Genomic DNA, 14,813 nt, shown 5'->3' on the forward strand with positions numbered 1-14,813 from the left:
GGCGAAGCTCATGGAACGAGGACCCTTTAAAGTGAAGAGGACACGGCACCGTGGTGACAGATAACCCCTGGGTTCACACACACACACACACACACACACAACTCACTAATTTTCAACTTTAGTCTGCATCGGCCGCACAGGTTTTGGTACTTTCTATGGAGCAGGCGACCCCTATGCGAACAGTTGCAGGCCCTCCTTGCCGCCCCGCTGGCACACTGAGGCGGCTCACGGTAGCCTGTTGGAGCTTCCTGCTAAGTCACCTAGCGCTGAGATGGATGAATGCTCCAGGTGGACAGGGAGTCTGAAAACAGGAAATAAAAAAAAAAACAGGTGCATTTTTGCTGGACCAACTTAAACCCCCTGTTAATCGTGGTATGACCTGTTTGGATTGATAATATTTGGAAGTTCTTGAAGAGCCAAACAATGTTGGATATTGACCTCATAACAATGCACCTGAACGTCAGGCTGTCTCACTTTTATGAAACCACCCTGATCTTCAGGATCACAAGAACCTCCTATATTCCTGTAGACGTTGCAGATAAAGGTGCTGGATGGATGCATTATTTAGTTATTTGGAGGAGCAGCTGTAAGGTCTCATGTTGCAAAGGGTGAGGCAGTTAAAAATAATAATAATTTCTTGGAGAAATGGACGCTAAAAATCAAAGCTATAAGTGCTTCATATCGGAATCTGCTGGTTATCCCTTTCTCCAACTAGCAGTTTGAAATGCTCGCATCAGCTTGGCCTTCTCCCACCTTAGCGTTGCTGATGTCAACATGCCTTGTGGAGCTGAGATGTGTGCTCGCCTGTCACGCCTCCTCCGCTGGTTGTTCCTTCACCCTTTCCAGTAGAGCCCTGGTGTCGGTGAAGGTTCACCATAGGATGCAGAGGACATGGTTGATATTCACACTGGAACTTCTAAGTCTAATGTGAAACCCCGTAGGTTCAGTAGTCTCTCTCTCTCTCTTTCTCTCTCCATGTGTTTGGACACCAAGGACGTAACCAGATCTGTTGCCGGGACAAACCTGTTGACCTCTTTCTTTTTTCTCCCACGTGTCCCCCGATCCGTTGCTGTAATAACTGTTGTCAGTTTCCATGCCTCCGGTGCAAACGTTCGTACATCTGCCAGAAGGTCACCTCCGAACGCAGGCTGCAGTGAAGCTAATGCTTATGCACAATAAAATAAACATAAATAAATTGACATTATATGGGCAAAGAATGACATAAAATATAGGCACTCCTTTAGCACGCCATTTAATACAATCACAACCCCATTGTTAAACCTATGAAGGGGTGAGTTAAGACATTGTAATGACAATAATCAAGACCTGACGGTCACTGGATAGGGTCAAAGTTGAAGGTAACCGCGGCGATCAGGGGAGCTCCTCTGTCAGTAAGGGGAAAGGTGTAAATTATTGTTATTATGGGGTTTAGGATGGGGAAGGAGTCAATCAGAGGGGCAGCACATGGTAGATATTTAGGAGATAAAGTCACACATAGATGGTTTGGACATGGACAGAGGAGTGATGGTGAAGATCTAGGGATCTAGGGGGGGATGCTGGGGTGGAGCTGCCAGACAGGAGATGCCAGAAAGGAATGGAGGAGAAGAGGAAAGGAAGATAGTTGGTGAGGGAGGAGGGGGGTTTGATGGAGGCAGGTGATTGGCTGTGGATTAGACTCAACAATTCAACAATTAAAATTTCAGCGACTAACAAGTGTAGGTGGCTGCCTTGCATATTTAGACCAGCCTTCAGTATACTTCCTGTTAGCTTCCAGGTAGCGTTCACCGGTAGCCAATCAGAGACCAGAGGCCAAAGGAGTCACCGACAGATGTTTCTGGTTCCAGCGCCTGATATTGAAAGTTGTGTCTGATGGTGGCAACGTGTTCAAAGCGTGGTTATAAAGAAGTATCTCAGCCCTCCTTGCACAGCATTTCAGGTTTCAAATAATTATAGAGGCTATACCGCCGCTGCCCACACCGCAGATATATAATGATACCCCAGAAAACACATGTCGTTTTCATTTGGAGTGTCGGCATAATCTAAATTCTTTGTGATGGAGGGATATAATTAACGCTCTAATGTTTTTTTTTTTTTGTTTTTTTTTTTTTGGTCTTGCCACTCTTGCTATTGCGAGAGAAATGAATTGTTACATTTTAATGAGAGGAGCGACGTCGCCGGCTTCCTGCAGCAACACGGGTGATTTTATAATTGCACACAAGGGGTGACTAACTCCGCGCTCATTAAGGCGATTTTTCAACCGGGCTTTTTTTTTTTTGCAGGACAATACATTCATTTTTTTTTTTCCCTGTTCTACTGATAAATAAATTCCATTATCAATCTTATTTTATCCGCTCTTCTAAGGCCTAATGGAGCTGCTGACGTAAATAAACAACAACAAAAATCAACACACACGATATGATCTCCCAAGAAAACTCCCAAAACGGATGGTTTCCTGCAGCCCGGCGCTCAGATTACAACAAAACTATTTGTGTCCTGTTTGCAGAACTATCCCGGTCTTCAGAGTCAGAAGAGTCTTCTGTATCCCTGCAGATGCTGCAGATAAAGCTGGATGAACACATTGGTTGTGATTTGGTGGTGCAGCTGTAAGAGGGTGAAGCAGGGAAACATGATAATCATTTCATGGAGAAATGGAAGCTAAGCATGAATTATGTCTATGAATGCATTATATCCAATTCTTCTGTTCTCCAACCTGCTGTTTAAAGATGCTACCATCAGCTCTGCCCGTCTTCCCATTCTCCTATCGCTAGCTCCGCTAACATCAACATGGCTGAAGCCATGTGAATGGTCATACACGTCTATATGATATGTGAATGAGAGGGTAAACGGCTGCGCGTCCCGACGTGACAAATAAACGACAACAAAAATCAGTCTCCAAGCTCTAACCTCCCAAGAAAACGTCTTTAATGAATCGTTTGCGGCTGCTTGTACCTCAGATTACATGAAAATACATTTAAGTCGACTGCAAGTATGGCAACATATTCACACATATAAACAAGTGGTGCATTTGTTTTGTATGTATAGGTATGTACAACGGAAACACGTTACACTCCGGTTTTAAAGTTGTGCAAGTGTGTTATATATACTAACAATTTATAAAATTCAACACACTAAAAAAAAAAAAAAAGAAAGAAAAGAAAGAGTGTGTCCACGTATATACACATTCACACGCACACAACCACAGTAGTTCACAAAAGATTAAAGCAAATGTATTGGATTATACATTTCCGGGTCACCTAAAGGTGGACCCCCCGCCCCCCACCCGAACCCCCTCCCACAACCGTTCCTCCCTCACAAATTGCTTGTGAGTGTTTTTGCTCGATCAGTGTTATCAGATGTGTGTGTGTGTGTGTGTGTGTGTGTGTGTGTGTGTGTGTGTGTGTGTGTGTGTGTGTGTGTGTGTGTATAAGTGTGTTGAAGCCCGGCCCTGACACGCCGACGGAGACATGCGTGCACGTACACACACACATTAGGCAATGCTGGATCCCGCGGTTGCACCATCAGCTAAACGTCGGTCAGTACAGTCGTCTGAGGTAGACTGCGCAGAACTCCATGGCGCTCTCCTCTCCGCCTATTTTTGTTCATTTTCTCCAAATGATTCTCTTTTTTTTTTTTTAATTTCTCACAAATGTCGGACATTTGGAAAGACATAAAATCAAATACCACGAGTGTTGGTTGGTTGTTTTTCTTTTTTTTTTTTTCTCTTTATCGTAGCCATGAGGTAGAAATGCTTTAAAGAGGAACTTTAGTGTTCTATTTAGAAGAACGCTGTTTTTTTTTCTTGAAAAAAAAAAAAAAAACACCAAAAAAGGAGGGGCGGTATAGAGAAGCGTGGCATCGTCCAGCATGTTTCAAGCGGCGGCAGAGGAGGAGGAGGCCCACGCTGCTGCGGCTGTGTGCTCTGAAGTGCATTAGCAGTTTATTTCCTCTCTTTTCCCGTCCGAAGGGACTCTCTCTCCAGAGGATCTGCTGACAGAAGGAATTCTGGCCCAGATTGTTTTGAGGGTGCTTTTCAGACGGCCCACTCTACTCCCCCGCCCTCCACCCCCTCGTGATGCCGCCACGCCGCCCGGCTGTCTTTCCCTTCCATCTATTTTGCTGATGCTCAGCAGACCACCCCCCTTGCTCCGCGAAAACACTGACCTCCGGTCCAGGAGCTGCACGTGGGCCGTCTACCAGCGGGAAACAGATATAGCAACATGGAGTGGGCCCCTAGCACCTGACGGTCAAACATGAAAATAGCAAGAATGGGATTTGAATAAGCAGCAAGCTGCTTCCAGGGGAAGAGGAGACAAAAATACATTCCAATGCAACACAAAACGGGCATTGGATAACCTCCGGGGATTAAGGATCTTTCAGATTAGCGCCTTTGTAACTCCTCACTCATGTCTGCAGAGCCGTCCGGTGCGATGACGCCCGCTGCGCATCGATAATGTGCTCGGCGCCGTCCGTGCAAATCAAGAGCTTGAGCGCAGCCGACGTACGAGATGCAAACAAAACTCGGGCGAGTATATCTGTGGCAGCCTTCATTCATCCAGTCTTTCATTCGTCACAGATTAAGGGATCTCTGACTGAACTCAAATCTCTGATTGTAAGCTGATTGATGAGACGGGTTCACTTGCAGACTGATGCGGATGGCCACTGGCTGCTCTTCTCATCGGGAACGTCTCACAAAACCCGTCATTGAAAATCCAGGTTCCTGAACCCCCTCCAATCAAATGTGCTACTGGTCCAAAGCTGTTTCAACTCAAAAAAACTAGAATGTCGAATTTGTCAAACACTGGTTTTCTTGGTGGCAATTATCCTTCACAAAGTAAAAGACTACCATCTTCCTTTTTTTTTTGAACTCAAAGTATTGGCCAATCATTGGGGTGTAAGTAGTTATCAGACTCCATGCTAAGTCCAAGCTCGGTGCCCATTACGGTACCTACATGTTAGCCCTTATGCTGGATTTTGATGGATGCCAGTATTGCATTAACACAAACGCACCTGGCAGAGCTACCTTTCTAACAGTCTGATTCACTAACAAAACCTCTACCAATAGAATGGGTCAATTTTGCCAGTGAATTCTGAACCCAGCAGTTTGTCTTCCTTCACTCAGTAGTAGACCTGTTAGTGCCACGGTCTTTCCACAAACTGTTCTGAAAGCAGATTGCACTGAAAGTTTACACTTGAAAATAAAAACGGAGGTTAAAATGTGACTCATATTGGTTCAAAGTCAAAGTACAACCCGGTACTGATGTCAAGGTTGGCATTCGACATCCAGAAGTTTTGGTTGATCGATGTATTAACATACTCTGAAACTTATATGAATGTCTGACAGCGTTGGTGGCTTGCAGAAAATGCATTAAAACAGAAAGACCCCCTACTTCTGGATTTGCAAAGTCTTTATGTCGGCATGTACTGTGTCGACCTTGACGCTAATGTTGATGTATCGCTGAGGAACGGGCCGCCCAATCTATCACATGGGCTACAGGGCAGTATCTCTCGCGGGCTACCAGCAGCATCCACAGTACCTTCATTACGATCATTGCCGTACAAACTCCAGTTCACAATCTCGGTCATGGCTTGGTTTTAACGTCTCTCTGTGACATCAGTATGACTGTACTTTGTATTCCGCATTTTCCCCTCCCTGTCTCTTTTTTAAGTTTGTGACAATGGTGTCCATCCCATCATTGAGCAAACCTGTAAAATCTTTATAGATGAATTGTACTCCAATCAGCTTGCCCTCCCCCCCCCCTCGTGAAACACAGAACGAGAAAGATAATATTTTCCGCGAAAAGCCAGCAGCCTTAATAGCATACTGTAAACCCCTGGTTCCCAACCTTATTTCCTTGGAGACCCCTCCTTCACTCACTCACAAACACACACACACACACACACACACACACACACACACACACACACACACACACTCACACACACACATTAGTAGTTATAAATAAGACTAAAGTGATTCATGCCAAGTTTTTATTGGAAAAAACTGAACCTCTATTATAATTGTCTTAACCTTCCCCCATCACTGTTTGAGGCAGGAGCCATGACAGCAACCTGTGAATTTGCCTTATATACACACTTTTGTATGAAATTAACAATACAGTACGTATGTCTTTTTTAAATTGATTTTATTTAACATGTACAAATCTGAGAAGAGACAGAGCTTCACACACCTCCTGCCATCTTTGGTGCCCTTGTGGGGTTGGAGGGTGAGAGGGGGGGAGGACCCCGGGACACCAGGTTGGGAACCACTCCTATAAACAATGTTCATTATTGTGTGTTTTAATAAATATACAACACCCGCCACCCCTAATACCTGCCTGTCTCTTTAAAAAAAAAAACAACCTGAAACGACAGGTTTTTAAATTTTGAGGAGCGATGGAAATAAGCTTTGCGGTCAGTCAAGTAGGAAAATGAAGATAAAGAAACACTTGTAGTTCTCAGTCTTCATTATGTTCCATCATCCCAGAATACATTTAGTACATTCATTGTCACCTCCTTGCTATTTTTCCGAACCAGCTGAGGTACGCATGACACTGTTTCGCTGGACATGAACTGCCGTGGATTCCCCTCTCAGATCTTAGTGCTTTTCTTAATGATATCTTGAGGTACTTCACAAACGCTTTCCTGAGTTTTGTTTGTTACGTTTGTTCATTTGCAGACACGGGATCGGAAGGAATGAACGCGAGTTGAGGGGCCCAGACTACTGTTGCCCTAAAGAACAAGCCCATTAGCAAGACAACAAGTAACTGACCGTCGCCGACGGTGACCGTCAAGTCTTTGTTTTTCAGACTCTGCTGAAGGTTTAAAGCTCTTAATAATCATCAGCTCATGCCATGAATGTAGATTGTGAGGCAAATCAAGAGGAAAATCTGAAAGCACCACTTCAGGCACTTGGATAGCCAACTAAATCTGAAGAACAAAAATCATAGGAGTATATACACGGACACTGGGGCGTCTCTTCCAAAGTCTGAACCACGTGTAAACAACACCTGGAGTCAAGCATTCAAATGGAAACTCTTGCTCGTTAACCGCAAAGATGCCGGTTGTCTCATAAAGCCAGGTCTCTTGGTGCTTCTCAACCCCGTTTGTGAGAACTCTGGGCTCGTGTTGGCCTCGTATGCGCCTTCCCCTCCAGCACAATGCTTCTGCCCTGAGGAAAGGAACTGTGGATGCCTCGTTTTTTTTCTCAAGGGCGGAACCTATCTATCCTTTCACTGGCTGCAGCCGAACATTTTGTTCCATTCAGTGTACATGTCAATCTCTTTCTGCGATATACTGGCCTGGAATTTACAAAAGACACTCTCAAAGTCCGGGTATGTGAGTGGCCTTATCTGTCCCCGAGGCATCATACCTGTCATGTCCATGCCTTGTGCAGAGACATGTAATAGACCTACAAGGGCCTCCTGACAGAGTCTGGCCAAGTCCAGTCCGGAGAAACCCTCAGTGCGTTGCACCAGCAGCGCTAGCTCCTCGTCACTCAAGCAGTATTTGTGCTGAGATTGAGCAAGGAGCTGGTTCACAATCTGGTGTCGGGCTGTGCCATCTGGAAGGGTCACCAGGACCCTGCGAGCAAAGTATCTGCGCAACCCTTCGTCCATGTCTTGTGGTCTGCTCGTGGAGCAAACGACCAACACTTGGTTGTTTCCGTCTTCGCCGGAGCCCATTAGTAGCGAGTCCAACTGGCTGAGTAGCTCCCCCTTCAGCCGGTTAATGGGGCTCTCTTCAGTGAGCTGTGCCGACAGCAGCATGTCCACCTCACTAATGAAGAGTACTGAGGGTTGCCGACAGCGTGCCACCAGAAAAGACGCTCTGAGAATTTTCTCACCATCGGCCAGCCACTTGGTGGCTAAGGTGGATCCGCTGAGCTGGAGGAGCGGTGCCCCCAGCTGGCTGGCAAGGCAGCGGCCCAGCAACGTCCTGCCACTGCCTCTGGGTCCGAAGAGCAGCACACAGCGCGGGGTGGGTCCTAAACTACTGAACATGTCTGGGCGCAGAATGGGCCAGAGGACCTCCTCTTTCAGGGTAGCTTTGGCCACTTCTAGGCCTGCGATATCACTCCAGTCCACCGGGGGGCCCTGCTGAACAATTTCAGAAGTAACCATGTCTAAGAGATGAGGGTCACTGGTTTTGAGCTGCTCTTCGGCAGGCCGGTTGGAGGAACTGGATGAGGAGGAGGTAGCTCCTGGCGCTGAGTGGGAGAGGTGAAGACGATGGTCATCAGCACTTTGCTCACTCAGAGAGGGGGAGGTAAAGCTGGCAAGGGAGTCCGCCGAACGGGAGCCCCCTAAGGTAGAGGAGACATAGGCCGGTGGAGTTAGTGGCCCCCCTGTTGCCTGGCTGCTATACTTCCTCTGCTGCTGCTCCGGGGGCATCGCGGACTGCTTCTGGGCATTGAAAGGTAACGATGACTTCTCGGCGCTCCTGTCAAAACCGCCAGCAGTGGCGCTGTTGGAGCCTCCGTTGGTGCTGCTGCTGTCCGCTACCCTGTACATGGGGCTCTCAGCCGAGCTCCGAGCCTGGCCGTAGCCAAAGTTACCGTAGGAGGAGTCGATCTCCCCTTGGCCTGTCATGTAGAAGGCTTTCCTCTTCAGTGAGTTGGAAGAGCTACTGTTAAGAGGTGTTGGGGCGATGGGGGTGAGGTTATGGTTATGGTAGGGGTATCCGGGTAGAGTAGAAGAGGGGGGCAGGGGTGTCGGTGCAGCGATGCCTGAGGGGAGGTAAGAGGAGGGCGGGGGAGCTCCCCCGGGGCTGTATCCTGGCCCCACTGAACTCTGGGCCGGGTAGCCCGCCGTGGGGTAATTATAACTAGACAGGTTGGGGGAGCCTCCGTTGTAGGCCGGGACTAAAGTGGGATGCGAAGGCGGTGGAGGGGGTGGCTGCAGGAGTCCGGAGCTGTGCAGCGGCGAGGGAATCGCTGGGGTCGGGGCGGATTGGGAACTGTAACTACTGTGCAGGTAGGAGCCACTGTACGCCGTACCATATTCCTGAGAGGCCATGGAGGAGGAGTGAAGGGCAGTGGCGGTGTGGCTCCCGCAGCTGCTGCTGGAGTAGCTAGGCTCACTCAGAGTACTCGAGGCGAGACCTGGGGAGCTACACATACCGGTCACTACCTCGGAGGCTGCTGCCACTCCTCCCTTCCGGACCGACACCCCCTCTGGGATGCAGCTCATGGGATAGACCCCATCCTGCCAGGGCTCTGACTCGCCCTTCCGTCCGTTCATCACCCCCGGCACCCCAGGTGCCTCGGAATAGGAGCCGGGCATCTCAAGAATACCAGAATACTTCTCAGCATACTTCTTGAGCAGGTTGGAGGCCGTCAGGGCAGAGATGTCATCGTTGGCCCAGGCGTATTGGTAGGCAGCCGAGCGCTGCAGGTGGCCGGGCACCGCCCTGTAGGCCTCTGCCTTGTGGGCCGGAGAACGTGTGGTCGAGGAGATGTCGAAGTGCTGTTCGGCCCACTGGCTGTGCTCGGGGGTCCACTGCATCTTCAAGCCTGGCAGAAGTACAGACACAAGAGAGCCACGTGTGAACACGGCGACATGCAAAGATCCCCCCGGCCAAAATTAACAGCACCCTCAAAATCGCAGCAATTTAAATTGTATTTTTCCTGTGGGTTTTTTTTTTTTTATACGTGTCCAACCGCACACAATGTTCATTCCTATAAAACCCACAGGAGGTCGTGGCGTCTGCCAGCCGGTGCTGTGTGCTTCATAGGGACGGCTGGTTACTGCAGCCTAATGCACCCTGGCCAGACCAATAAGACAGAGGCATGGAGGGTCACTCTATAATCCCCGGCTCATCTGAGGTGGCTGGAGATGGGTTTGAAAATGTGCCTCGACCGAGTGCCACAAAGCATCACACACACGCACGCATGCACACACACACACACACACACACACACACACACACACACACGCACACAGATAACCACCCACCCCCCTCTGCTTAGGTGCTTTCATTGAAAAACACACACACGTACACACACACGTACACACACACACACACACACACAGCCCAGATCAGACACACAAAACTATGGCTGCACTGAGCCATACAAAAACACACACACACACAAAAACGCACACATGCACTGACCCAGACGGACAAACACAGGCATGCACACAGGAGCTGTAGCGAGCTATGAATTACAACACATTGTGTCTCAAGCTTAGTTCCTGTCTGCACAGTTCCACCTTGACCTCCTCTCTCCCCGCTGCTCCCTCCACCTCTCTTCTTCATGCCTCCCTGCCGCCTTGTCTTCCCTCTTAGTCTCCTCTTTTTTCCCCCCTCCTTCCATTCCCACCCCCCTTCGGCGCGCCACATCCTTCTTTACTTCTCTTCACCTCCTTTTATTCTGACTCAATCTATTTCAATACATATCTCCTCTTTTCATTCCCTCTCTGCTCTTTCTTCCTGACCACCCTCCTCTTATTTACTCCCCCCCCTTGTGCTCGCCGCTCCCCCCCTCCTCCCCCTCCTTCTCCTCCTCCACCATCCCTCCTCCTCCCTCGCTCCATCTCATCTCAGACACTCACCTGGCTTCCCCCCCCCCCCACCCTTTATTGCCTCGGGAGGCTGGAGAGCCACTGTTTCCTTTAATCCTGGCCAATGCCATCTGCAAACACCCGGCAGTCGCACAGCGACTCCATCGTCGTGTCGCTATCAAAGCAGCGGCGCCATCAAAGGCCGGACAGCGAGAGTAATCACAGCAGCCACGCGGCACATTGAACCCCCGTTTGATTTGACTTAGTCCACACAAATAAAGGATAATATTGGTGTCATTTAGGCAGCTTCCTTCGACTTATTGACTGGCGGCGGTCGCATGTAGAGATCCACAGCTGGGGGTCTGATGAGCAGCGCCTGCCGCTGAATTGGCGCGTGTGTGTGTGTTTGTGCGAGTAAAGGAGGCGTGCACAATAAAATCCATTCACCGAGGTGCAAATATGCCCGTTCTGCCATCCATTTATGCAACAGCAAACACAGATACACACAAAAATAGCACGCAGACACGCACATTCACAGCCCTCCCCGCTCTCTTTTCCTTCGACAGTGTGTTTGTTTGGTAACAACACAAGGGATTGGGGGGTTGGGGGGAGGGTCCCCAGACTCTTATTTCCTCTCTGATTCTGCTCCCTAGCTGTCTCTCAGCAGAAGCCACTGGCTAATTACCAGAATAGTGATCTGCTAATTGTCTTAATTTACAACATTCTAGCTGAGGGAAGTCCGGTGGGGGCCGGCAGCAGGAGGGTCCCTGGTTGGATTCCCACAAGGGGGCCTTTCTGTGTGGAGCCTTCATGTTCTCCCTGTGTCGGCGTGGGGTTCCTGCAGGTTCTCCGGGTTCCTCCAACAGTTTAAAGTTCATGTTTCTAAATGACTTGTGAATGAGAGCTTGAATGGTTGTATGATGTGTGAATGAGAGGATGAATGGTTGTTTTTCTCTATCTGTGGCCCTGCAATCTCATGGCAACCAGTTCAGCGTGAACCCGCCTGCCGGCCCTGTGACCCTGAGTGCGGGACGAGCGCCATAGATAATGAATGACTGAATGAATGGAAACATGCACCATTTCTAGTCATATCTGCTTCTTTTAGGACGGCGTTCTCTCCCGCCCGGCTTGACTCGGACGCTCAGAAATCCGACCGCTGATGGGAAGTGACATCAGCAGTCATGCATTACCATGGCGATGCCGCTTCCATGCTTAACCCAGAGCAAAGACTAATTCTGTGGGAAACAAAAAGACCAGTGATGTCTTGAGAGGCATCACCCGAATGCCGATGAACATAGGAGTAACACAAAAACATTTCTGGATAATGAGTCAAACAAACAAAGGCACACACTACCTAGCAACACAGCGCTTGCTAAAGGACTAACCTGTGCTCTTTCTGCATTCATCAACTGTTAAACTGCTAGTTACCATGCATGATCATTAAACCAGTATTGTCAAATATACACGTGTACATTTGCAAAGAAGATCTGATCAACACAGTTTGTGATTTAATAGTGAATAAAGATGGCGGTCAGTGTTGAAGTCCATAGGCTGGAGTCTATCCTAGTCCCCTGCAGCCTCAGGTCATTCCAGGTGGAGTGAATGAATGAATAAATTAATGTATAATATTTAAATCACTTGCATCCTTTTCTGATCTCTTTTCATTTGTACAGCATGTTGATAAAAAGGGCTCTATAAACATTATATTATAAATATTTATTAATTCATTCATTTATTCTTTATCAACACATATTATTCTGCAGCCAGGGTCACAGTGGGCTGTAGCCTAACCCAGCTGTCATTGGCCGAGAGGTGGGGTTCACCTCGGACCAGTCCATCACAGGGTCACTTATAGAGAGTGAACTCTCTTATTCAATCGTTATATAGAGACATACAGCCATTCACCCTCTCATTCACGTAAATCATGGCTTTCACTAACCTTATTATATGTAAATTACATTACATTACATTACATTACAGTCATTTAGCAGACGCTTTTATCCAAAGCGACTCACAAAAACTGCAATTCAATAACCAAAAATCAAAAGTACCAGTAGTCGTTATTCCAAAGTCACCACTCTGCCAAATAACCATCTCAAAACCATATGCATACATTCATTTCTTGTTTGTTTGTTTTTTTTTTGCAGGGGGGCTGGGAGGGGGAGCGGGGGGGCTAAGTGCGATTAGTGGGGTAGTGCTTGGTGAAGAGGTACGTTTTCAGATCACGGCGGAGTTTGTTCCACCACTGAGGAGCCAAGACCGAGAAGAGCCGAGACCGGTTCGATCGGCACCCAGGGGCTCAGAGTGATGGGGTGGACAGTCGCCGAGAGGTGGCAGATCGAAGGGGACGGGTAGGGACATGTGGCTTGACCATATCCTGAAGATATGACGGGGCTGTTCCATTCACCGCCCGGTAGGCGAGCACCAGGGTCTTGAACTTGATACGGGCGGCTACCTGTCGTAACAGGTTATACGGAAGCTTATAGGTATAATTAGCATGGGTTAACATTCATACGAAAGTGAAAAGAACTGCAGAATTCTTCTGCATTGGATGCCTAGAATCTGCTCAGGTCTGTCACAAACATCCGATTCACAAAAAAGTCTGGGATGGTGGGAGTGCCATGGAAGTGCCATGCTAACAAGTTTCAGCGATCAGTTAGTAGGTAAACAGTTGAGTGTGTGTTGTATTCTAGTACAAACAAGGTCGGCCACTGATATGACGCTGCTGCACCGCTTGGGATTGTGAATCCAATTGAATTTTGATACCCTTTTTGCATAGCGGGACAGGAAAATAAAAATGCAATTTTGATTACTTATTGCTCATTTAGTTATGAGTCAAAATATGCTAACACATGCTGAAATGAAAAAGCATTGCTGCTAATGTATTTTAATTTTTAAATTTGACATTTCTAATTGAAATTTGATAACAATTTGCAAGGGGTTGTTTTTAAAATTAAATTTTAAATGTACTTTTAATTTTGGATTAAATCACTGTAAGAGCAGTCTGGAAGAAGAAAATGCATTTTGGCATCCTGCTAATGCATTTAAATTTGAATATGATACCTATATGGTTCCACTGGTTGACTGAGCTTAACAGTAAAAATAATAATAATAATGATGACAAGAAGAAGAAGAAGAAGAAGAAGAAGAATGCAGTTATAAAAGACAACAATAAAACAATAATAATAATAATAATAATAATAATAATATAAAATTAACCTACATTAAACCAGACTTGGCTGGTATCGTGTGAGAATCCATCCAATAGACTACTTTTTGTCTCTCCTCCATGGAGCCGCTTCCTTCAGGGCTCCTCTCACACCAAACCTCTTTCCCTCCGTCCGTAAACCTGCGCTCATGTCAACTCCTAGACCACATCCAACCCCAGCATCCTTCTACCCAGATCTTCACAGTCCCTCTTCTGTTCATGTTCAAACCACCTCAGTCTCACTTTATCTCCAAAACATCTCACACATGCTGTCACTCTGATGGACATCCTCCATCCTTCTAACTCCCAAAGTGGTGACTCCTACATCTTCAGACCAGCTGCTTCCAGCCTAACATGAAAAAAACAATATCAAGGCGTTAAATCTTGATGGGAGTTTGAAATATCACCCGAAATGTATCTAAAATCAGAAAAAGCCTCCTCAACAACCGGCCTCGTCTTCGTCCCTAACAGATGGCCAAGGGTGAGGAAACATACAGCAAAGGTTGAGGGCCACTTCCTGCCTCGTCTTCAGTCCTGAGCCTATGAACTCCTCTGACTAATCCGTAGTCCGCTCTCCCTTTTATTCAGGAGCTACAATCACCGCAGGACGTCTTTTCACTCTGTCTGTGCTCTAAAAAATGCACCCAGCCGGGTATGAAACATCCTCATTGTTGCCGGGGTCAGCCTGGAGGTGCATCTCCATTCTGCGGCAGAAACCCCGCACCTTCACGAGAGGTTTAAATCCGGCATTGAGTAATCTTGCATTCAGTAATCTAATTATTGACCTCCGCTGGTGGTCAAGAAATGATACTGTCTTCGTCAGGTACTTGACCTCGGCCCGGCGAGTGACTCAATATTAAGGATGATTGTGGCGCCGGCTGATTGCACCCGCCGTGAATTCTCGAAAACGACGTGATGCCTGGAGCTGTGCGCCGCTGAATGGGGCCGCCCGTCGACCCTCCGCTCGCCTTTCTTTCATTGTTCAATGGCATTTTGATAAATATATATCTGCCATTCTCCAACGGCCATGGCATAAAAAGGCTCTAATAGCGGCAGAATCTTGACACTGTTACATTAGGCCGCCTCATACAAAGCTAGGGGGT

General features: G+C 47.6%; 1 protein-coding gene across 1 annotated transcript in view; it reads right to left on the reverse strand.

The window, feature by feature from the left end:
* Nucleotides 1–3,700: 3,700 nt before the first annotated feature.
* Nucleotides 3,701–14,813, reverse strand: part of LOC147233247 (fidgetin-like) — a 34,658-nt gene continuing 23,545 nt past the window's right edge. The window contains exon 2 of the mRNA XM_086147868.1: nt 3,701–9,511. Within this exon, the coding sequence (XP_086003994.1) occupies nt 7,230–9,511 (2,282 nt within the window). The 3' untranslated portion in view covers nt 3,701–7,229. The remainder of the gene's footprint in view (nt 9,512–14,813) is intronic.

The sequence above is a fragment of the Fistularia commersonii genome, chromosome 6, assembly GCF_037954325.1.
Source record: "Fistularia commersonii isolate RoL2024-O1a breed Wild chromosome 6, RoL_Fcom_v1.0, whole genome shotgun sequence".
In the NCBI taxonomy this organism is placed as follows: domain Eukaryota; kingdom Metazoa; phylum Chordata; class Actinopteri; order Syngnathiformes; family Fistulariidae; genus Fistularia; species Fistularia commersonii.